The sequence below is a fragment of the Aphelocoma coerulescens genome, chromosome 11 (genome assembly GCF_041296385.1).
Source record: "Aphelocoma coerulescens isolate FSJ_1873_10779 chromosome 11, UR_Acoe_1.0, whole genome shotgun sequence".
NCBI lineage: Eukaryota > Metazoa > Chordata > Aves > Passeriformes > Corvidae > Aphelocoma > Aphelocoma coerulescens.
Genome location: NC_091025.1, coordinates 20244652 through 20269614, shown reverse-complemented (window position 1 = coordinate 20269614; position 24963 = coordinate 20244652). Strand labels below are relative to the sequence as shown.

The 24963-nt window shown below is 42.3% G+C and overlaps 1 protein-coding gene across 6 annotated transcripts in view; it reads left to right on the top strand.

Annotated features, from left to right (window-relative positions):
* CHST8 (carbohydrate sulfotransferase 8) overlaps positions 1–24549 on the top strand; it is a 185214-nt gene extending 160665 nt beyond the window's left edge. For 5 of the 6 annotated variants that reach the window (XM_069026489.1, XM_069026488.1, XM_069026491.1 and 2 more), the window contains 2 exons: positions 20731–20768; positions 23164–24549. In XM_069026489.1, the coding sequence (XP_068882590.1) occupies positions 20731–20768; positions 23164–24315 (1190 nt within the window). In that variant the 3' untranslated portion in view covers positions 24316–24549. The remainder of the gene's footprint in view (positions 1–20730; positions 20769–23163) is intronic. The other variant, XM_069026493.1, reaches the window with a different exon arrangement.
* Positions 24550–24963: the final 414 nt, after the last annotated feature.

The window sequence follows — 24963 nt, the reverse complement described above, 5'->3', positions numbered from 1 at the left end:
GGCTTCACAAACCCCTGGGCAGCTGATCCCGGTGTCCAGCTGGACCCTCGGGAACAGCAGGCTGGAACAGCAGGGACGAGCACAAATCCCAGATGGCAGACGAGGTGTATCCAAACTCTGGAGCTGCAGTGGAACCCCCCGGAGGTCATGGCAGGCAGGACGTGTGGGGCTACAGAGTAGTGAAGGCTCAAAGCAACGGTGGGGGCAGGGCGGCTGCAGCCCGGCTCTGAGCGGGGCAGGGAAAAGCGGGCTTGGGAATCCCGGGGTTTTCCCTGAGCCACCCTAGCAGATGGTGAACAGGTCCCTCTTTTAGTAAGGTGGGGTGTTGGGGTCCCGGTGCAACAGCTGCTCCAGGGAGCAAGCTCCACTCATGGTAGAAGGGAGGCAGCTGAAAGCAGAAGTGTGCAGAAGCCTGCAGCAGCAAAGAAACTCCCTCCACAACGATGGGAGCCCTGCTCTCCCTCTGAACACGGAGAACACCAGCCAGCCAGGGGCTGTACCCAACCCCTTTTCCCAGTTCAAATCTCAAGGTATCCCCGCCCTACAGGAGAAAACCCCAGGTGAAAGAGAGTAGCCAGATGCACCCCTGCATCTGTGGCCAGGTCTTTTGTTTTTCTTAAGCACCCAGTAATTTGTCCCCCTGGCAACATATATGGGGAAAATTCTTTTAAGAGAAAAAGAAAATAGAAGGAGAACTAAAACCCCAACAGACTGAAATGTTCCGGGTTAGTGGCTCAAACCATTGGCCACCGGCAGCAGCAGCGGGGCCTTTGCTGGCCGTGGGCACAGGGAGCGCCCGGGGGCACAGGGGGGGAACACCCAGCCCGGAGGGGCCGAGCCGGGCCTGGAGCCAGGGAAGGGCAGAGGCCGATGGGAAGCAGATCCGGCCAGGTGGGACAGGGCTTTGGAGCAGGGCAGCGCCCTCCCTTACACAACTGGCCCAGCTCTGGGAACCCGCCCGGGCCAGGCCCGGGACATGCACACAGAGGGCTGGAGGTTGCCATCCCTTCACTGCTGGGAGGGGCAGGGCCATGTCTTAGAAGGGGCCATAAACCATCAGAGCCCCCAAAGTGCCCCGGGGGCACATCAGACAGTGACATCAGACAGTGCAAAACTCCCCCGGGGGAGGTACCTGGGTGTCCACACAAACCTGAATGTGCATTAACCCACGGAACTTTGTGTTTCCCCACCACTGATGGATCAAGACTTTGGCCACTTTCACCATCACTTCAACAAATGGACATTGAAATTGCAATGATCAAACTCTGTTGCTGGATCCATGGATGGTGACTTTTCTACTCTTCTCCTTTCTGTCTCTTTCTTTCTTTCTTTTCCTAACTTCTTCTTCTAGGAATATATTGTAAACCAGACTAGAAGTTCCAGTCAATGTCCTACTGAGTGCCTTATTGTGCCTGGATATGTTCAAGTTGGCTAAGTTCGAGTTTGCTAAGCTTAATTTTGTAAAGTACCTTATTTTGGATGTTGTTTTAAAATTTGCCAAGTATTTATTCTACCTTAATGTTTTAAACTTTGCAAGTAAAAGTTTGTTATTGAACCTCCTGAGAATTGTCCAGAAATTCCAGAGTAAATCAAACAACCTTCCCCTTTACCCACTGAGTGGATCAGAGCTGTGAATGACTAATTGATATCTAACATTGCTTAATTTCTTACCCAGACAAGCAAATGGTTTCTATCATTCAACATACTGATTGTTTTTTTTTTTTTTAAAGAGGGCAACTTCTGGTTTTTGCAGTCAGGCTCGGAGTTTGAGGAAGGGGAGGAAAAGAAAGAAAAGTAGGATGCTGTTTATGGGCATCAGTATTCAAACTGTCTTCCCTGGCCTCTTCCTTTCTCCTCCCTCTAAAGAAAAGACATAGAGGAAGAACATGAAAAGAAGTAGTTTCAGGGTCTAACAGTGCCATTTGTCACTGCCAAGATGCATCAGTAATACAGGATTACAAGAGGGAACAACTGAAAGGTTAAGGATTTATCTAGAACATCTGAAACGGATATTAAACTGAGATTTATAGCGAAGTGATTAATGAAAGTTAATGTTTTCTGTCTTAGCTACTGTAGTACTGAAAACAAAGAAGCTTGTTCCCTTTCCAGGAGCCATCATTGACCTCTTCACTTGCTAGCAACACTGGAGGAGGTACATATGTTAAACATGTTGTATTTTGACTTTAATGTGCAGAAATTTCGATGAGAAAACAAATATGTTCACAGGAGTGGAGTTCTGTAAGCACAGAGGCAATGACTTCTGGAGATGATTGGGAGAAACAGGTTTTAAGTGTCCAAAGGTGGTTCACTACCTGCCGAGACTAAGACCCTCTGAGCAATAAAAAATTTCATAAAAGCTCATAAAGACAGTTTTATTGGTTTTGTAGAGCCATCATCAGGATTTTCCTTTCAATATCTATCTAGTGACATGTGTTTTAAAAGAGTTACAGGCTTGCAAAGTTACAGGAGATATTTAAAAGATGCGGCGTTAAGGACGTGGCTGGTGGGGGGCTCGGCAGGGCTGGGTTAATGGCTGGACTCAGTGATTGCAAAGGATGTTTCCAACCACAATGATTCTTGTAAAGATCAATGAGAAACTAAGGTCAGCCTTACAAGCATCTTCATGCCCGTGCTGCTTTGCGGGTTCACCATAATTCAGCCAGAGACGGGGGTGCTGCACAAGCTGACTGAGCAGGAAGTGAGCCACGTAAAAACCTGCCTGGTTCAGCTTTCAGTACAGAACCCAGCTATGGACTGCATGAGCTTCTAGAATACTTTTTTTAAAATATGAAATCCCAAACCTGAAGTGTTTAATGTATATTAAAAATAACAGCTTCTGCTGTAGAAAGAAAGAAAAAAAACATTACTATTTCCATGTTGTTTTTTGCCATAAGTGTACTTTCTCTATTTTTACCTCTGAATGTGGACACTAAAAATCAACTAAAATATCTTCTGCTCTTATTAGACTGTGTTTAACAAGATTTGAGTTCTTAGTGCTGTAACTAACTCTCTAAGACACTAAAGAGACTTGTAGTTAATTTAAAATAATGTTTCCTTGGAATTAAATCAGCAGTATTCTTATAAAAATATAGGATATCGTGTTCATTACTATGTCTCTCAATTTCAATAAAGGTGATGTATAGAAGGAGGAAGGTTTTATTTAATAGTTTTGAACTAGTAGTAGCATTTTACATGTCATGAATATCCGGACATTTATTTCTGTTAAAGAAGACTTTAAATACAGATAAATATAATTAAATACAGTGGAAACAAACAGCATTCTTCACCTGATGCAGTGCTTTTGTATTACTTTATTTTAGTATTCAATAATTCTCTAATTCAATAACAAGTGAATCAGGGTTCCTCAGTCCCCGTGTAGATTTAAGGCAAAAAATCCCTATCTGGATTTCTAATTATTTGTAAATTTATTGCTTAAACAAAGCCACATACAGTTAAGGGAAGGCAGAAAAACATTCAAAACATTAGAAATCCTAATAGGCACTTCTCTTAAGATGTTTGCACACATTCATTTTGGCTACTGTGATGCCTTTAGGGTGTTGACAGAGAAGAAAGAGAACCCTGAGAACAAGGGAGAATTTGTGCAAAGCAGTAAAACAGACTCATTCCTTTTGGAGGACTCAGAGAGGAGATGGTTTAAGCAAAGATACTACAGCTAGTTTTAGATCTCTGTAATCTTAACGTAACAGGCAGGAATTTCTTTGCATTATTTTACTGACAAAGGTGAAATCATATTTTGAAATTACTGGAACACATTTTAAAGAGGGTTGGTTATGCAGATTTTGAGAATATGACCAGAAAGTAGTACTAAAAAAAAGGAAAACATTAAAACTACTCGATATAACAGCCACATATCCTATCCACATCCAAATTTGTCTGAAACACTCTATAGAACCAAATAAAACTTACAAGATTTGTGTATGTGAAGTGGTTCACATACACAAATCTAAATTCCACAAGGAACATTTCTATTCTCTACATCAGTTATTCCACTGTGGCACTCTAGGTGAGATAGAATGTGAGGCCAAACAATTGGAAAATGATATTTGAAAATCTCTCTTGTCAAAGGAGCATGAACAGTAAGAGCATTGGGAAAATGTTTGTGTCAACAGCATGTCCATCAATGTTAACTATAAACACAGGCAGAACTTGGAAGAAATTCCAAGACAAGTAAGGCGACACAAACATGACAGGAAAACTTTTTGGACAGAAGTTAGAAAAAAAAAAAAGTAACTCTTTGTTCAAAAGTACTGCTTGTGATCAGCAATTTAATTCTTAGTTAAGGAGAGCACCCTTAGAATGTTTGCAGACCACTAACCGCTCCTGTTCGTGGTTAATCAGCTTACGGGCACTGCACTCCTCTGCAGGAAGAACACATTCTTCCTATTTTATAGCTGAGGAGACAGGGGCAGAGAGTTAGTAATGAACCCAAGCCTCCAGACCAAGTCAAGCCTGCCAAGCTCATAACTTTATGTTACATGGGCTCTGCAACCTCCCATGCTGCAAACTCTTGAAAATTAAGCCCATTTAAAGTATAATTAGCAAAACACAAAGTGAGATTGTCTGCATTAATTAACTGACATGGCTTTAACCTCAGCCAGCAATTAAGCACCACAGCCACTTGCTCACTTCCCTGCCCCCCTCCCATGGGGTTGGGAGAGAATCCGAAGAGTAACAGCGAGAAAACTAATGGTTGAGATAAAGCCAGTTTAACAGGCTGTCGTGGGTAACCCAAAATGTTATTACTTTCCACATCTATCTGTGCCCAAAATTGTTACTGTGTCTTTCAAGCCTGACGGCACGGCTGGAAAGGGGGCCGGGGGTGGCTGAGTGTCCTTTTAAAAGCTGGGGGCCTGATGAGCAGATCCACTCTGGCCTCGTGGGCTTGGACTCGGGCAGGGTGGTTTGGCTTGCCACTTGGGGTTTTTCTTGAGTCTTGGGGTTTTTCCTGCCTCTTGGTTTCTTGACACCGAGCTGAGGCAGCATGGGTGAAGAGCTCCCTTTGGGGTTCTCTGCTGTTTTTCCCCAGAAAAGCCGGGGCGGGTTCCGGCAGTGTGTGCGTGCCTGAGGCGCAGCCCCGCCCCACCGCGGGTCACCGCAGCCCCACAGCAGCGCCCGGCCCCGGCCAGAGCCGGCCCAGCCCCGCTGCTGGGCCCGGCCGTGCCCGCCCTGCTGTCCCCTCCCTGGGTTCCAGCCCGAGCCTGAGTCCCGGCCGCCCGAGGAGCTGCCAGGCCGGAGGGATCAGGGGGAGACAGGGCTAAGGCCACTTTCCGTCTGCCTTCCGAGCCAGCGCTCATGGGAAAGGGGAGTTACCGCACCCTTCTGGGTTTGTCTTTGTCCCCGGGGAGTTGGTGAGATTTGGCATTTTGTGTCTAGGGATTATTCAGTTATTTTTGCCTGTTGCTGTCTCTGCTATTAGTAAACTGTTATTTTTTCACTTTGAGATATTTGTATTTAATTTCTCCTTATTGGTGGAAAGGGATCAGTTCAAACTATAAGGGAGAGCAACTCACTGCCGGAGTGCCTACCTCTTAAATTGCCTTAACCCAAGATACAGGCAAAGCAAAAGCCTTGCACACGAGCAAAGCGAAGCAAGGATTTCATTCCGTGCTTCCCATAGGCAGGCAAAAGTTCAGCAGGGCCCCATCACGTGTGAATGGTTGCTTGGGCAGGCAAACGCCATCAGCCCATCATCCCCTCTTCCTCCTGTTCCGCAGCTTTACGCGCCGAGCACGATGCTGCACACTAGGGAATATCTGGGTCACTTGGGGTCAGCTGTCCCGGCTGTGTCCCCTCCCAAATTCTCGTGCACCCCCAGCCTGCTCCATCGTGGGGTGAGGAACAGAAAAGGCCTTGACTTTGTGTAAGCCCTGCCCAGCAGTAACAAAAACATCCCTGTATTTTAACACTGATTTCAGCACAAATGCAGAACACAGCCCCATCATAGCTACTCTGGAGAAAATTGTCTCTATCCCAGCCAAAATGAGCCCAGTAACAATCTCTGAAGGTGCCTGACCCATACATAGCCATTTACTAAGACTAGATTACTTCAGAATTTTTCTTCTATTAATTCACTTCAAGACAATATCTGCTGACTTGTGATTTGACTGTATGTTTTTTTAGTAAAACACACTATTATGAAATACGAAGTTAGGCACTCCAGAAAAGATCTCTTGAGGATGCAGTGTTGCAAAAATATATTCAGACTTCATACCAGAGGTTTTGTATCTAAACTTTTAGGATATTACTGCTTCTCTGTAAAACTAAAGCACACAATGAATCATTCAGTCTTTCAGCAAGCTCCCCAAGCTAATACAGCAGCACTAGGCTGGCAGCTGGGTTCAGTACACCAGCAAGAAACAAGCTTGCTGAAGACCACACTGCCTATCATTCCCACAGTGTATTTCTTTTATTACAAATGTAGTGTGAAAACCTGGTCTGAAGTATCTGACAATCACAAAGGAAATCACTCACATTGCTTCTTCCAGCACTTGCTGTCAACAGATTGGCAATTTCCACCTTCCTTAATGGGGAAAATAAAGGAAAATTATGTCAAATAAGAAGCTGGAATCTCATTTGTTTACAAGCAAAATTTGAATCCATAGCTCCATTTAAGAGGTAGTAGATTGAGATCAGATCAAGCTTACTATAATTTTAATTATTTCATTTTATTAACCTAGGATATTCTTCTTATAAGATTACCAGCCCTGCACCTCATACAAAGCATACAAGTGAATGCACATTTTTCAAGTTCCTCTGGGTAAAATTGGCTTGAGAGATTCTCTGAGGAATATGCTCTGAAGAATTTCATTTTTGTGCAAGCAAACCAAATGCACAAGAAGTTATGGGAAGGGATTTGAGGCCGTGCTACTATGCATTTTCTCAAAGTAAGTGGAATCTTTATGTTCTGTATAGCAAAAAGTATAGAAAAGCTATCTGAAACTGCATGTGATATGCGTCTGCAAGTTTTAGTTCATTTCAGCCCCACAAAGAAAGTTTAGAGCATCTGTGAAAGGAGAATCTGGGATTGCATGAAAAGCATAAACCCAATTCCTGCCAGAAGGCCTTTGTTGCCTTCCGATGACAAAGAAAATCTAAAAGGGGTAAAAAGCAGCAAAGCTGGATTTGCATGAGGAAACAGAGTCAGACATTTAAATTCATTCTGAAGAATGATGCAAAACATTTTTGTTTCTTTGTCCTTATGTTTTTGACATATTCACTTTTTGGATAATTAAATTTTTTCCTACAGGGCTTTATGATGGTTTTGTAAACGCTGTCCCTTTTTATGCAAAGAGAAAAGACTGGAAAAAAGTGTGTGTGTGTGAAGTAGTGATGTTCTTTTCCATGCATGTTCCTGATAGTTTTAGTTTTTCTTCAGGCAGAGACACAAAGAAATGAAAAAATCAGACCAAAACTTTACTCCATATATTTTTTAACACATACTTATTTTCTCGTATTATAGTTCTTGCAGAAAAATTTTAAAAGTCACTGACAATTTTATTCAATTTTTTTTCTTAAATAAAATTTAACAGGAAGAAAATTGCTTTTTGCAAGCCCATAGTAGTTTTCAACTGGTTTCAGAGGAGCAGTAACTTCCCAGTCCTTTCAGGGGAAAATACAGTGAGAAGAGGCAGCATTGAGTAAAGAGATAAGGAGAGCAGTTCACCACCACTTGTAAAATCCATCATGTGTTGCTGCTTGCTGCTGAGTACCAGTGATCCAGTACCCACTGAAGTAAATGCCAAATTTTTCACAGTTGAAAAGACAATGCTATACAGTCATAGATAACTATTGCTTAAGCAGAAGCTGTTCTAATACTGCAACAAAGGGGGTTTTAAACTCATGCTTCGAATTCCAATTCTCAGAGTAGCAAGTCTTCAGATAGTGGAGTGCAAAGGTTTTAAATATTTTATTTCTGAATAATGAGTAATAAAACTTAGGGAACTTATTCTTTTGAGTAAAAACATTTTTTTTTTCCTTTTTTGCCCAATGGATCAACTCTAGACCATAAGAAGATCACCAAATGAGATTGTCTAATGTTTACACATAGAGTGCAACCTGTATACATCCTCAACAAAAACACAACAAGATAGAAAGTAGCTCGATAAGAAGTCCACATCTGAAGCAAAAGAATTGCATCTCAGGTGGAACAAACAGCCAGGTCAGTAAAGGCCTGTGGTGGCCCAGTTTTTCTACAATCCTGGAGTTTAACCAGCACTAAAGCAGAGGCAGCAAAACAAGTGATCATGTTGAATTCTCCTGTGTAAGCTCACAATGTTAGGAAAGACCTCTACCTGGCCGAGTGCTGCCTCTGAAGACTAAAACAGAGGGGCAGATTGTTTCAGAGATCCTTCAGCCAATGCATAACAGAGAGAATGAATCATATATAACTGTATGCAAGGTACATGGTTATATTGAAATGCTCTGAACAACAATTGTCATAGAAAAGCTATCAGTGAAATCAGATACATTCAATACACTTTCATCAGCTAAATAAAAGTACCATTCCTAGCTAGCCATATTCAGCAATCAATTGGCTACTCACTCTTTGTATGCACTGACTTAAAAAATTAGATTATTCAATTGTCATAGCAACTATATCCCAAATTTGGGCTGTCAGGGTATATACAAACAATCCATCTCTCAATTCATATGGCCCCTCCTTGGGCTGATGCAGCATTCTACACGGGGGTACTAGAAAAATCAGCAAGTGCTATGTGTGAATGAAAAATGCAGATGTGCCCAGTGGCAGAAGGGTTGTCACGTCAGGTACCACTGATGGTTCAGACTGACAGAGAGGTAACTACACTAGAGCCCTCTGGCTCCTGCATCCCAGACTTCATAGGAAGGAAACCGCCTGTAGGAAACAGGGAAGAGTGACCATAAGGAGAATACTTGTCTATTCTCCCTGCCATAGCAGATGTGACCCCTTTAGAAGAGCAGTGTAGCTCACCCAGGTGTGTAGATGAACAGAACAGTCACCACTCCCCACAGAAGGCTGTTTTTCTCTCCCCACATACCTGAGGTGCACTGCCACACCACTGCTGCAGCATTGCCTTTACTTCTCTGCCAGATCCCAAGTTTCTATGTTGTGCAGAGGAAGGGAAGGAGGTGCAGTGACCTGGCAGAGGCAGGGACTAGGAGAGTGAACAGATGAGCTATGTGGGTAGATGAAAGCCATCTCCTTTAGGCAGCAGCTCCCTGTGCTCCCTGACTCTGAGGTATTCGCAGTCAGCTGGGAGTAGAATGGAGACAAAGAGTTGTGCTGGGAAGTGCACAGGGAGAGAGGCACCAAAGGCTTCTCTCCAATGCCAGTACCAAGCTGCAAATGGAGCCTGGGATATCCAGTTTCTAGGGGTAAGAGTTGTGAGCTGAAGTTAACAGAGCAAATGTCCTCCAAATCCCACTGCTGCTAAACTGTTTTTCAATGTTCACGTGATATAAAGCTTGGTTAAGATCAATCCTTATGTCCTGTAAGCACCTGAACCTCTCAGACACACACACCACATGGAGAATTAAGTGCCCTCAGGAAGGCACGTCCATTTGAGACTTTCCAAGTGTTTCACTACCAGTTTTCATTGAACTTCGCATGGCCAAGGAGAAAACGTGAACACCAAACTGCCACTTTACTGATGGAGAAATTGTGAATTCCAAAAGTTTTGGAACGTCTTTAAATGGCCTCCACTTACCCTTAAAAAGTATCAAGCTTACTAAAACTCAGTACTAGCGCTTTGACTCCTCCTACCTGGGTTGTACCTCAGGACAAGTCCTGGGTACCTTCTAAATCCTGGAAGTAGTCAGCACTCAGATTTTGAGAGGAACCATTTCTCCCCCATTCTTACTGATAGGAAAGTCAATTCAAGACACTATTCTCATGCAACCATATTGTTCTACCCTTCAGTCACGAAAATCTGGCTGAAGGAGTGCAAGTGAGCTCCTTAAGAAGAAACAGAAAGCCTTCCACAAAGAAGAGTAGAGACAGTGAGAAATGACAAACAGCAAATCCCCACTGCTCTTCAGGTGCTCAGGAATAGAGGGCCTAGCAAAGAGCTCAACCCCTTACACCGAGCTTCCCAAGAACTGCTTCATTCTCACAGGGCATGAATCAAAGTTTGTCCAATTATCATCCTTTCTGCACCAAGTTTTGTAGCTGTTGCTGGTGTTAACCTTTTTTTTTTTTAATGTTCCACACTGATCCCTTATACTAAGAAGACTTGTCAATAATTAACTGTGAGAACAGGAGAAAGCAAAACTATCAGTTCCAGTTAATTGATTGTAACATAATAGTATACAACATTTGGATACACATCTGTGCTATTTGATCTACAGTCAATCTATCAAAGCAATGAACTTCAGCACTCAGAGGCATGTCTGTGTAGATCTACTTTTTCAATTTTGCCTGCAGCCTTCTCTCTTTCCATTTGCACTTTCTTTCCCAAAGAAGCATCTCTGCAGAGTGACATGAAAGCAGTCCAAAATTTCACCTGTATTACTTGGTCTCCCCTCCAATAGAAAGACCAGTGAAGCTTTTGTGTCTTACTTGCACAATGTCTTGAAACATTTCTGGGTTCTGGATGAACTATTCTAACTAGCTACATGAAGTCAAATTACATGAAGTGCTTGCTTGAAATTCATTTAAATTCTTCTGGTTACCTGAATAGTTCTACAGGCTACTAAATAAAAATGCAGTGCTAGATTTTAAACTTTAGCTTTCACTTTTTAATAAATCTGGAAAAGTGTAATGTCCTTGCCAAAGTCATGCTACGAAGGCAATATGCAAATATTAAATATGAAAATGAAGAAAAACTGAAAGGTATTAAGTAGAAATTGCAAGTAACTGCTGACAGAGCCTGAAAGCTAATGGTGTTAATTAACAGTATTCCCAGGGATAGGTCCAAAGAAGGAATGGGGAATGCAGTAACACAGACTTGACTTTTCTGTTTTCTTTATAGAATCCTTATCAAATATAAATTAAGTCAGAAATGGAAAGTTTTAATTAATATAGCTAGATAGCAAAGAAGACAAAGTAAACAAGTAGTTGTACCTTCCTCATAATAAATTCACAAACAGCTCCTCCCATTCTTTCAATTGAGCCTCAAACATAAATGTGCCATGCCCCTTCCTGTATTGGGCATCATGGAAACAGAGCAAGTGCAAGTTCCATCATTATTTAGTCAAGAAGATGGATTCAGTTTATATTAGAATATAAGATCATTTGGTAAAAACACAATAGTATGTGTTTTTCTCGAAGGGTTCATATACCTGTTCTATTAGCATGTTGCAAGTCAAAGAAATATCAGGGTTTCCAAACCCCAGTTAATAAAAGAATCTTTTCCTCAGTCAACTTCCAATCTCGACAATAGAGGACAGAAAACAGCCCCATTGCAAACCCTGGATGTAAATTTATAATTTTCTGGGCAAAACTAACACCACAGTTTCAGACAATACTCAGCTACCAATGTCAGCTGTGTAGGTAGTGGGACCTACCAGAATGACACAGCAACACTTTATTTGGGTTTGGATTCAAACGGAATTTATTCCTTTAAAATGCTACCATTTCTGTTTCTGCTTCTCTCCTGTTTTCACTTTGATGAATAAAAAAATTTGCAAGGCAAACCATATGTGCCGGTTTGGCCAAATTTAGAAATATATGCCCTGAGAGAAGGCAGGTTACCAACCACCCCTCCCCCACCAGGTTCAGGAAAAAAGAAACTTCTTCCTCGAAGGAAAGTGAAAGAGATAAAAACTATTTATTTAACAAACACACGGGAAAGGATAATACTGCTAAATAATAAAACCTCTCGCTGTGTAGAAAAACCTGGGAAAATGTTAGAGTCCTCCCTTTGGTCTCGTGTTACAGCTGGTGAGGGGTCAGTAGCTCTGACCGAGGAAGAGGTGACCGGTCGGGGGAGATGGTCCCGAAAGGAATCGCCTTCCCGAGGCCCGGTGTCTTCCCTCAGGTGCTGGCTAGGAGGGCCCGTGCAGAAGCTGTCAGCTCTTTAGTGATTATCAGCTCGTGATTTCAGCTCTGCAGTGCAGCCTCCAGGCCAGACCAGAGAGAGACGAGAGGCTCGTGTAGCTGTTCCACACAAGGAGCTTTATTGTTGTCCGTACGCTTGGTCCGTACTCCAGAGAAGGGGAGGCCAGGGATGGGCAGCTCTCTCCCTCGCAGGGGCAGAGGGCTGCTTTTATAGGGATACAGGGGGTGGGTGCCAGAGGGTAAAGGCCAATGGGTTACAAAGGATCTGCATAGGGTCTCCCAGAGGATTCTGGATCTGTCTTTTCTTGCCATAACTGCAAAGTTCGCTGCCTTCCCAGGGAGTCCTGCTGGGAGATTGCTCCATCTCCTTATCTCAGCAGACATCCCTCCAGGGCAGTGGTTGGACATACCCTACAGTCTCCCTCCTCCTCAGAGCTGGGACTTGGCCCAGGGCCAGGCCCTCTGTGCTCAGTGGAAAGTCCTCCCGATGTGTTCTGATATTGAAGCAGTCCAGCAGAAAAAAGGGAAAAAACAAAGTCCCAGGAAAACAAAAGTTCAACTCTCTGTCTCTCTCTGGAGAAAAAGAAAGCCGAACACTGCCTGGAAAGCAAGCTGCTGCCTCTCGCTGCTGCAGAAACAGACCAGTTTTATCTCTGTGTCCTCGAAAACATGAAAACAAACTGCAAAACTGCTTTGAAAGTTTTGGTCAGGTTTTTCTCTTCTCAGGCTCAGTTTAAAGGCATGGAAAGGCACAACATTAATTTCTGGGCATAGGGCAGCGACATGGGATACACATCATAAAGTCACCCCAAGACACCATATCAAAACAATTATTTCTCACATGAAGCTGTGTTTAGAATACTAAAAAAATTAACAGTAGCTTCAAGAGATGGTATTTCTGACTAGTACACAACACAAAAATATGTACAGCAAACAGGCATGAGGCAAGAGATGTGTCGTGGTTTGACACTGGCTAAAATGCCAGATACACAGGAAAATCATTCATTCACTCTCCTCTGCTATAGCTGAGCAGAGGAGGGGAAAAAAAAGAAGGGCTCATGAGTTAAGGATTGGGAGAAAATATTCTAAGGGTAAAATAGGCTCAAATCTAAAGGTATAAAGTAAATTTATTATTAACAGAGTTAGAGGAGGATAATGAGAAGTAAAATAAGCCTTTAAAACACCTTTTCCCCCCAGCCCCTCCCTCCTTCCCACCAACAGTGCAGGGAGACAGGGAATGGGGGTTTTGGTCAGTTTGTCATTCAAGATCTTTCTTCAGTTCACTTATGGAGAGGAGTCTCTCTTCTGCTGTGCCATGGGGTCCTTTGCATGGGAGACAGTTCTCTGTGAACTTCTCCAGCGTGGTTCTAATTTCACGAGTATCAGTCCCGCCCAACCTGCTGTAATGTGAGTCCCTCCCATGGGCCAAGCAGTCTTCCCAAAACTGCATAGTGTGGGTCATTTTAGTTCATGGGGTGTAGTCTTTTAAGGATCAGCTGTTCTAGTTTGGAAGTAAGGGCCCTCTATCTCTGGAAGCAGGAGCCCTCTCTGTTTGGATCTCCCCCTGCATTACAGCTTTTTAGCATCCACCCGCTCCAGTGTGAGCACCTTTTCCCACGGGCTGTGAGTGGATCTCTGCATCCCCCATGGACTTCATGGATTACAGGGAGACTGTTTTATCCCAGTCCTCACCACGGCTTGCAGAGAAAATCTCGACTAACGCTTAGAGCATCTCCTGCTCCTCTTTCTTTCCACTGACCTTGGTGCTGCCAAGTTGTCTTTCTCTACATGTCCTCACTTCCTCCTCTTTCTACGACTAGGAGGAAAAAACTGCTGCTTGTAAATACCATTGCCAACAAATTCCACCAGTTGCAGGATTTCTGCAGGGTTTCGCAGCACGGAGAAGTTGATTTGGTCTCGGTGCTGCCCCGGGCAATCGTTTGCCGTGTTTGCCCTGCCGGCCCCGCGGCCCCGCTGCCCCTGCGCGGGCGGTCGCAGCCGCCGTTCAGCGCCTCTCTTCATGCGGGCGCTGAGAAGGAGAAGCCGCCGCCGCCGCCCCGGCCTTTCTGCTCGCAGCGCGGCTGGCTAACAGCGGCCAGGCAGGCCAAGCTCGCCGCTGGCTGTGCCGAAATGGCGGTGGCGGCACTGGCGGCGTGGCTGTGCGTGACGCCAGGATTGCCCTAGAGATGGTAGCTCGCCACCTCTGGAAAAAACACTACCCGTGTGCTGTTTTGATTTCCTTCATTAGGAACCTCTCTAATTGGGCCAGCAGCATGTCCGTCTTCAGAGCCTGCAGAGATTGGTTCTGCTGGACATAGTAGAAGCTTCCAGCAGTTTCTCACAGAAGCCACTTCTGTGGCCCTCCCCTGCTAGCAAAAACGAGGCTGTGCCCAAATCAACAGAAGGTACAAAGCAGTTATGAGGGGGTGTGTTAGTTTTGCACGGCCTTGTTTTTGGTAGCAGGGGCACCACAGAGGGGATTCTGTGCGAAGCTGCTGGAAGCTTCCACCTTGTCCAGCAGAGCAAATCCCCGATGGCTCTGAAGATGGACATGGCACTGGCCAAGGCTGGGCCACTGAGAGAGGCTGGTAACGCCTCTGTGATAACAGATTTCAGAAGAAAACCAAAAGAAAGAGGGGCACTGTTAATTCCAGCTAGAGAAGAGGAGGAGGTGAGAACGTGTGAGGGAAACAACATGGAGACACCAAGGTCAGTGCAGAAGGAGGGGGAGGGCGGTACTCCAGGCCCCAGAGCCAAGATTCCTCTGCAGGCCGTGGTGACAACCATGGTGAAGCAGCTCCTGGGGATCCATGGGGGATGCAGAGATCCACCCACAGCCCCTGGGGATCCACGGGGGATGCAGAGATCCACCCACAGCCCCTGGGGATCCACGGGGGATGCAGAGATCCACCCACAGCCCATGGGGAGGTGCCCACACCGGAGTGGGTGGATGCCTGCAGGAGGCTGTGGTCCAGTGAGAGACTCGGTGGAGAGAGAAGAAGCTCCTTGCTTCCCAGCTGGAGCAGCCTGGCCTTGGAGGACTGCACCCCCTGGCAGAGTGAGCCACAGTTTTGGGAGGACTGTCTGCCATGATGAAGAAGTGCACAGAGAATTGTCTCCTGTGGGAGGGACGCCACGGTGCAGCAGGGGAAGGATTCCTCTCCCTGAGCAGTGGAAGAACTCGGGTGATGAACTGACCAAACCCTCCTGCCCTGTCCCCCTGCGCTGTCGGTGGGAAGGAGGGAGGGGTTGGGGGATGAAAAGGTGTTTCAAGGGCTTATTTTACTTCTCATTATCCTCCTCTGACTCTGTTAGTAATAAATTCACTTTGTACCTCTAAGTTGAGCCTGTTTTGCCCTTGGAGTGTTTTCTCCCAGTCCTTATCTAGCCTCATGAACCCTTAATTCATTTTTTTCCCCTCTCCTCTGCCCAGCTGTGGCAGGGGAGGATGAGTGAGCAGATTTTGTGTATGCCTGGTGTTTGGCCAGTGTCAAACCACGACAGGAGGAAACAACAGCGGGAAGATAACCTGGATATTTTGTCTGAGAAGCATTGTGTAGGCATAAACATTATCCTCAGGTGGAACCCATATTTACAAACAGTGCACATGCTGATCTTTTACTCCAAGATTCCCTTCCTGGAAAAGGCAAGGACAGCCATGTGTGAAGGGTGGCCTAAGTTAAGCTGTCAAGAGGGACACAGCACCTTGGCTACAAGGGAGTTAATGAGGGATCAGGAGGGAAGCAGTGACACCATGGCAGCAGCTGTGACTCAGGACTGTGCTTCAGAACAACTCTGTGCAGATTTGCTGGTTCCAGCACACAGGATCAGCTACTGGTGCCACAAATCAACTGGGAATACCAACTTCTTTGACAGTGTGAAAGTCCTCAGGAGGCATATATTAGAAGTCACTTAATGTGTGTACTGATCTCTACTCTGGTTCCCCAATTTGTAATTTTTTCTTGTTCAAACTGATGGATGAACTGAATGTTTTTAATTATTTCCAGGCTATGCCCTTCAGAATTGCATTGCTTTCCTTGCCTACAGTACTTCTGTCCAGAGACTCCCTTGCTTCATTAAGATGAAAGTCATTTCAGTTACAAAAAGCCAGAGTAATCGTGTTTTAATCAACTGAAGTGCACACAAGCTGCTACCATCCTAAGTACCCCATGACACAAATGCAGCAGCACAAGGCTGCATTGCCTGCTGCCTGTGGGATGGAGGAAGGCAGATTTGCCTGGTTTAGCAATGACACCCACAGTTTCACTTAGATCCATCTAAGATGGATCTCCACTTAGATGCATCTCTGAAGCTGACTTGGACTGGAAAGCACAAGAACAATGGGAAGTAATGATGTGTTAGCACAATACTAGCACAGGAGAGGGAAAATTGAGGCTATCTTTTTGGAAAGTGTTCTACTTCACCACAACAACAGCTTAAGAATAAGCCATCAGTCAGAGTTCAAAATTCCTCAAATAGATTGCATTTAAACTATTAGAAATTGTATGCTTGACAATGGTAGGATTTAAAGAGAAAGCTGAGAATTCAGGACAAATGTGTTACCTGAGTTACAGAGGAACTCACACATGAAAGAAAGCTCAAAGAGACTAAAAAAAACCCAACCCTCAGCAGCTTGGCAAACTTCTTATGTCTTCCAAAAAATGGGGAAAAAAGCAGCTCTTTACTCAAAGAGCCATGATTAACTACTTAGAGCTCCGAAGGCCTACTTTGGAGACTGGGAAACAGCCACAGAAGTGTTCCAACCTTTCCCCCATTGCAAAGGAAATAACCATCAAACCTGTCTGGCAAGGGCTGGATGGGTATCATTTAACAAAAACATTCACTGTCAGAGTTTGCCCGTGCGTGGGAAATGACACCACACACTTGCAGCTTCACTGGGGACTCAAAGGGATCAGATTATGTAGATTCACTGTACAGGTTTGCTTCTTTCCTGATGTACAATTTAAGATGTGCTACTGCTTTGCTAGGCCTTCTTTACCTGGCCTCATTAATTCCATATGTATTAAAATGAGATACTGTGTGTGTAGCTTAGATGGAACTTTTGACAGCATTTTTCCTAATCAAATAAACTATAAATTTATGTTAGAAAAAGGATTTATAGCACATAGTTAAAACAGACACACACATATGAAGTCTGTTCTACTAATTAAGCCTCAATTTTTGTAGAAAATGCTTTTATTTTAGAGGTTAATATATTTCAAAAGTATTCTAAATGTGTATACTACATCTATATTTTATATAGATGTAAAACCAAATAATTTACAATGGTAGCAATCTTTCACTAAATTTCTTTAATGAGTATTTTAATTCAAGTATGCAAACAATTGGACACCAGAGTAAGTTAGGATCAGGTACAGGCAGGTCTTTTACACTGTACAAGCTGAGTTAAACTTCTTGTAAAAAATAGGAAAAATTATCTTAATCTTCTGACCAGTATTTTGGGAAAATCTTCTTCCAGCTAAATTTTTTTTCATGCTTATCAGAATTCTGACTCCTACTCTATTCATCATTCTGCAGTTAAGTACACGCTGTTGTCTCTGAGTAAAGATCTAAGACTGGGGCATATGTGGATAGGACACTTGACATAGATGTTCCTGAAATGACATAACAGCCCTTCCAAAGTAAATTTCACAAATCTGTTTGGATGAAGCAAACAAGAGCACTCTGTGCACAGAAGCCCTGCAGATGCAGACTTGAAGTTATCATTTTTATTAAAAAATACTTCAGCTGTAGTTGAGTCTCAAAACAGAGCAAAACACCAGAGGCAAACCAAAATTAGGTCTTGAAGCAGAGACAGAGGAGAAGGCAGAATGGTAAAACTATATAGTATTACACAAGGAAATGAAGGCCATTTTATTGTGTTGCTAGTAGCATTTGGGAAAGAAAATAAAGAAAGAATAGCTCACAGTGGGTTTCCCTGTGTGGTAGGACTGGATAAAACACAGGCCAGGCTCAGGTCTGGAAAACCATGGTCACACAAGTGGAAAAGAACACCATGAAACCAACATAAACAATCTGTAATTGAGAGAATGATTCTGTCTCTGCTACTCCCTCTGTGTTTGGGCACCAGTGAGATGCTGGTCATCATCACGTCTGGCACCAAAGAGTTATTGATTACTGCCTTCAACTGTGTGTACCAGACACCAGTAGTTTATTTATGGCCAAAAATATTACCCTTTTGGCAATAACATCAAAGACCTGGTAAAAAACATGGATAGTAAAGATGTAGCATAACAATAAATTTAGATTTTGATTAGTGTAGTAGATCTGTGCAATATAACTTCCCTGACTTCACTGCACTTATGAGGTTTTTATCATGTAGATTTAAATCTGAAGTGACAGACTGTATCATGAGAAAGCTAAAAGAAGCCAAATTTAGATGTCACAACTTCAGAAAACATCAAAGAGATTGGCAAGTGCTTCACCAAACATTTATGTTAAGCAGGAATTATTGTTCTGATTACATCTTAAAGCCAATAGATGAATAACCATCTTTTTAAATGGTTACTCATCTCCTCCTAGCATTTATTTTTCATTTTTTAAAGCAAAGCATATCAGTACAAAGTATTAATCAAATAAGTTATCTTCATGAAACACTACTACAAAAACATAATTAATCATAATTAACCACAAAATAGTTAGGTCTCAGACCTGCTCTTTTCACTTTAGTGGGGGTTTTTTAATAATTATTAGTCGTGGCACCAAATTTAACAGGTAATTACACAAAGTGTGTGGGTTTGCTACAAGGTACCAGAGCTTGCTTTAAGTCAGAACAAATGACCACAACTGAAGAAAACTAACCCTAAGTTACATTATAATTTGGACACGACAAATGCTCCAATATTTGTAACTGATTCCATCCAAAGTACTTCCCCAGTTTTTTGATAAGTGACCAAAAGTCTTTCCTCACCTATTTAAGTTTTCAACCATAAAAAGCTCAAAATAGTTTTGCAAAGGGAACACATCTTCCCCATCTCACGAGTTAAGCAACTACTCCAAGTAGCTGTATTAATGATTCCTTAGAGCAAAGGCCAAGTAGCTCAAATAGCTTAAAATTAGGCCCTTAGGGTCAGCAAAAAAGAAGCAGTTACATCTAGTGAAAAATACATTTTCATGGTATAAACAGATCACCCATGCTTTAGTATCAGTTCTTTCAAAGTGCTGGTGCTCGGGTTTTGCTGGGGTTTTTGGACAGCAGGTTCCTGCCCTGCCTTGCTCTGTAACTTATTACACAACAGTAGAATAAATGTGGTTCTTTAACTGATCATATCAGGAACTGGACAACAGCTCAGGAGCATCTCCTAAAGCCTGGTGCAAAAGAATCAGCCTCAATTCTCCAGAACCCACACAGGAATGCTACAGACATGCTCTATTTCTCTTTAGTAGATACCTTCTGACTTTAATTTGCAGCTAAACATTTTTGAGAAGCAGCTAGGAGAAGGCTGAAGACTCCTTGTGTAAGGTGTCTAGAAGTTCTTTCTGAAGAAGTAAAAATAATAAGCCCTTTACTTTGTCAGCACAGAATCACAATATCTCACACAATATCCCACACAACAATGTTCATTGCTAAAAAATTGCAGAAGTGGAGTTAAAGGTCAAACAAAAGCCAAAATCATCATGAACACTGTTAGAGGAGCTCTTGGAGCATAGAAATAACCAGAGCAATTTTAATTAGACTCTACTACAAATATCAGTTTGTAGGTCTGATTTCAAAAATAAAGCATGAGCGATCATCTAAGTTGGACTTGCTACTTTAACTGCAGTAAGTCACAATGTGAACTACCATGCAAGGTGTTTCTGAGAGCTTTCCTGGTACTATTAAAATCAACCTGATGGGACTGAGCTTTCATGTAATGCTGTGCAAGACCTGTAGCTGCAATTGTCTTTGTCCAAAGGGCTGTGGATTCATCATGCAGACTTATTAAACTGAAGTCTTCAAGCAGCATTGACAGTGATGACAACAGTTCTATCAGTTGAAAAGCCCCAAACAAATGTCATAATTCAGTAGTGTTTCCATTATCCATTCCTGTATTATTAAGTTATACCTAACAAAGGTTACAGACATGAAAGAGACCGTACACATCTGCTAAAGCTGCCATCTAGGGTTTTCACATCTTTATTATTCTGTTTTCAGGTAAATATCACTGTAGAAGTCAGAAGATTAGAGAAAATACGATTCTCTATTGTTTGCCTCTCCAAAAGTGTGCAAATATTAGCTCAATTACACATGACTCCACTGTGTGTTGCCTTTACAGCAAAGGAGGGTACTCCATGCAAGCTGTTATTATGATTAAGTACTGTACTATCCAAAGTTGCAGGATAGAAATCATATAGCTTTTGATAAATACACAAAAAACGGGGTTTTTTTTAGGTCTCTAACCTGGAATCAGAACCTTCAGCTGATTCTTGCTCTGCTACTGGCCTTTTAACTGAGGTTAAGCAATCACTTTTGTTTCACTTTTGTTCATCTCAGTTTCCTCATCTGTAAAAGGGTGAAAGTCACAGTCTTTCACTCCATTTCACAATTTTTATGACATCTATATATAAAGAGGCCTTTTGAGGAGTATTGTTACTATGAAATATACAATAAGTATGATTCAACATTGGTCTATTTGTCATTGCATTAACAACACTTGCTCTGTCCGTCCAGAAGAAGAGAAACTTATGGTTTTTATTTCTAAATAATTACTTTACTTTCTTTCTTTGTTTAGGGATAAAATATAACACGGGATTCCAGCAACCAAAAAAAGTAAGTTTTCAGAAGTACATAAAGAAAATTTTACCCATATTCTGAGTATGGAGCACAGATAGAGATGCCTCAGATAAGGCCACTACACCAGAGATGAAGTACTGTAAAGGAAAGATGTATCAAAAGCTTAGCCATGAAAATGCAAATTTTCCTTTTAAAATAGAAATTTGATAAGCTATGCAACTTTAGTTTTATGAGTTTTTTCCTGGACTGAATATTGCTAAAAGATACTGTAAACTTTGCATATATTAATATTCTGTATGAAATCACACTGATCAAATGAATGTCTTGAGAGGTACTTTAAAACAGGCTAAAGAGAAATTCTAATGAAATTCCTCCATCTAGCGGCTGTCCGGCTGCGCGGGGCTGCTTCTAGCCCACAGTTAAAGGAAAGAGCGAGCTGTGCCCAGGAACAACCGTGCAGCTGCCGGCTGTTCCCAGGTGCCATCACCTGCTCAGATCAGTGCGGTGGGGTTGACAGCTCCTCTGCAGTTCCAGCCTGACCTTCTGCATCAAGGGTTGCACTGACAGGAGACATTCAATTTTCCCCAAAACTCCAGGGTCATCATCAGCATCATTAAAGGTCCAGAATTCTGGGAAGCCTGAATTTGATAACATTTAAATATCAGCCGTGTCATGAGTAAATAGGATTGAGCTACAGCCAGTCTTGTAAAGGGTAATATTTAGAAATATATCCGGTATTTGCAAAGGCACACTACAGAAAAAACCTCTGAAGATGAGAATAGAGTACAACAGTCACTCCCAGCAACTAAATAGTGTTTTTCATAACAAATGATCAGTTGGTTTCCCAGTCTGCACACCACATACCACCTTCACTACCAGAGCATCCAATATGAGAAACCTGAATTCTGTAAGTGTCCTAAAACTTGTGTTTAATACTGATCTGTTGTGTTCAAGTTTTGTACAATAATTATCAATTTAAGCAAGTCACCTACAAAATACAATTTGATTTTTTGTTCTTTTGTCACCAATGTTTTTTGCTATTAATTATGAATCTCTTTTCTGAGACTTTTTTATTCTCTGACCCTTAAACAAGAATGTGACAAGGTATAACCTCCATGACAGAACAAATTTGTTAGCTATTGCATTGCTTTTTTTAGACAACAAAGACTTGTAAAATTGATTAAGATTTAATCTGCCACCCTGAAAGAGCATGATCCTTCTAATCCCCAACTGTACACCTTAAAATTCACACAGTATCTTATTTTTAAGCCAGTTTTAAATACTATTGGGGAAACACTGAAAATCAAAAATAAAAATTTAAATTTATAAACCCTCTAAATAACCACTAAGTATTTTGGGTCAGCAGTAAACATTCTGCAACTACATATGCTCCTCTGTTGAAATACTCTTGGTGGTTCATATGACACTCTGATTCAGGTGACCTCAAAATGGAATGACACATTGTTTAACAGTGACCAGAACCTAATTTTAATCTTAGAGGCATAGACAGGATTTAATTCAGCTACTTTGAAAAGCAAGAAGTAATGGAGCACACTTGCTCTTTTTCATTGGGGCATCTCTCTGTTAGTACTGCTGGCATACTGGGCTGTGTGCAAGAAGTATTAACAGAGGGATCCCCCAATGAAAAAGAGCAAGTCCCAGAAACCCTTACCCATGGAACTGCTTTACTTACTCAGTTTTCACTGATCTAATCCCAGCCACAGCTTTATTCCCACCTCTCACTGCTTCTCATCCAGTCTCAGTTGCTCTGCTCCCAGGCTCAGCTCTCTCAAGCCTCCCTCTGGGGTCCCCTTCATGCTGCTCTCACCAAACCCACTTTTTGTGTGACAAACCTCCGTGTTTTCACTGACATCCTTCCTGCTTCCCTCTGCCCACATTTACATCTCACTCCACCTTACAAACTCTACAAACCCCCCTCCTTTCCCTGTCGGGCTTCACTCTGTGCCAAACTGTCTTCACTGCACAGATAAATTACCAACATGGGGGTGGTGGTGGGAAATACACAACCCAAACAAACAAACCTTTCCATTTGTGTGACAACAGGGGCAGTCTGGAATAATTAAGCAAGTCCTCAAAATACTCAGATACCTTTTTGCAGAAATTTCAACATATCTAAGACAAAAGTATCTGTCAAAGTGTGGGTACATCACCTAAAATACAGTAACACAGTTAAACACAAATAGGAACTGGAATTTACTGGAAATTTAGTTCAGGTTCATCTCAGCCTTTGAGTTTCACATGAGCACAGAACAAAGTGACAAGAGAAGAGCCTGTACCACAGTGCAGTGCTGAGGGCTTGTGGCAATGCTTTTTGTTGTACATTTCTAAAAGTTATGAAAGATCCACATGAAGTGGTGCAAGTTGTAAGTAGTGACAATCTCTGATAGATCTTTAATCTGTTTTTCCTCAGCAGGACTGTGTTTCCAGCAATAACCAGGATAGAAGATTAAGAAAAAATACTGCAGACAGAGTAGCAACAGTTAAGCAGAGCGATTCATTAGAGCCATCTGAAAGTGTGCCCACCAAGCTTCAAAGCACTGACAGAAGGCAAAGCAGCATCATGTTTTCTATGAAAGATCAACAGAAAGGTGAAGAAATTAATTCCATCAAGCTCCATAAACGCAGGAGGAGGTTTATAATTAAAAAGAGCCCAATTCTGATTTCCATGAACAGCTCCATTCTCAACCTGCCCACACTTAAATATGAGGATAGAAACAACAGCAAGTGGAAAAGTCTCTATCAGATCCAAGGAGAAAGGAAACGGATTATGAGGGAAACATGTTCAAAATACAAAAGTAATAACAGAAGGATAATCACTCCTTATCATGTGTCTAGAATATTTGTAGAAGATAAATACAGAGTTTTATACTGTGAAGTACCAAAAGCTGGCTGCTCTAACTGGAAACGGGTGCTCATGGTGCTAAATGGGCTGGCCTCCTCCACAAAAGATATCCAGCACAACACAGTGCACTACGGAAACTACTTGAAACGGCTGGATGGGTTTGATCACAATGGAATTTATCACAGGCTCAACACTTACACAAAGATGCTATTTATTCGTGAGCCTTTTGAAAAGCTGGTATCTGCATTTCGGGACAAGTTTGAACATCCAAACAACTACTACCACCCGGTTTTTGGAAAAGCCATCATTTCCAGATACCGTGTCAATGCCACCAAAGAAGCATTAAGGACAGGCTCTGGAGTCAAGTTTAAAGAGTTCATTCAATATCTCCTGGATGTACATAGGCCAGTGGGTATGGATATACACTGGGATCATGTCAATAGGCTTTGCAGCCCATGTTTGATAGACTACGACTTCGTTGGGAAATTTGAAAGTATGGAAGAAGATGCAAACTTTTTCTTGCATTTAATTGGTGCTCCACAAAATTTAACTTTCCCCAAGTTTAAAGATCGTCACTCCAATGAAGAAAGAACTACCACTAAAATTACACAACAGTATTTTGCACAGCTTTCTCCTTCTCAACGACAACAAAGCTATGACTTTTACTATATGGATTACTTGATGTTCAACTACTCAAAACCTTTTGAAGATTTATATTAATTTGGGAGTCAGGATATTTCCACAGTCGCATCAGTTGAATTGTGTAACAAATCCAGATGGCATCTGTTTATATACACTTACCTGCTAGCAAACAATCGGTTTAAGAGCAGGGAAAAACCCAAAACAGAATATAAACAGATGTTTACACCTTCACCTTAATTGCCTCCTTTTTCAAATGATATTTTTTTCTATAATTTCTCCATACGAAACGTATGTACATATATGTATAATATGTCAGGGCCCCCAAATAAAGCACAGAATTTTCCATGCTAGTGTGGCCTGTGTTTGCACTTGGGGGACAGTCTGAAACCAGGGAAACAGCTCAAAATTCTAAAGTGCAGCCAGTGCAGCCAGTATTTCAAGCTCTTTACTGTTCAGAAAATAAGTCTGAAAGTAATGGAATAGCAAGAAAGAAAATACACTGAATGATATTTACAGTTTGTTGAAATGTGCAAGGCATGAATCCATACACTAAACAGGCCCTATGTGTTTGAAGGTGGATGTTGACTGCTGTTTTCCTGATATTCATAAGTTAGAGAGAAAAAGTCTAATCGTACTTGGACTGTTCGTAAACACACTGGTGAAAACAGCTAATACTTAATGACCATGTGAGAGCAGTATTAAACCAGATGTTGCAATTCAGAGCGA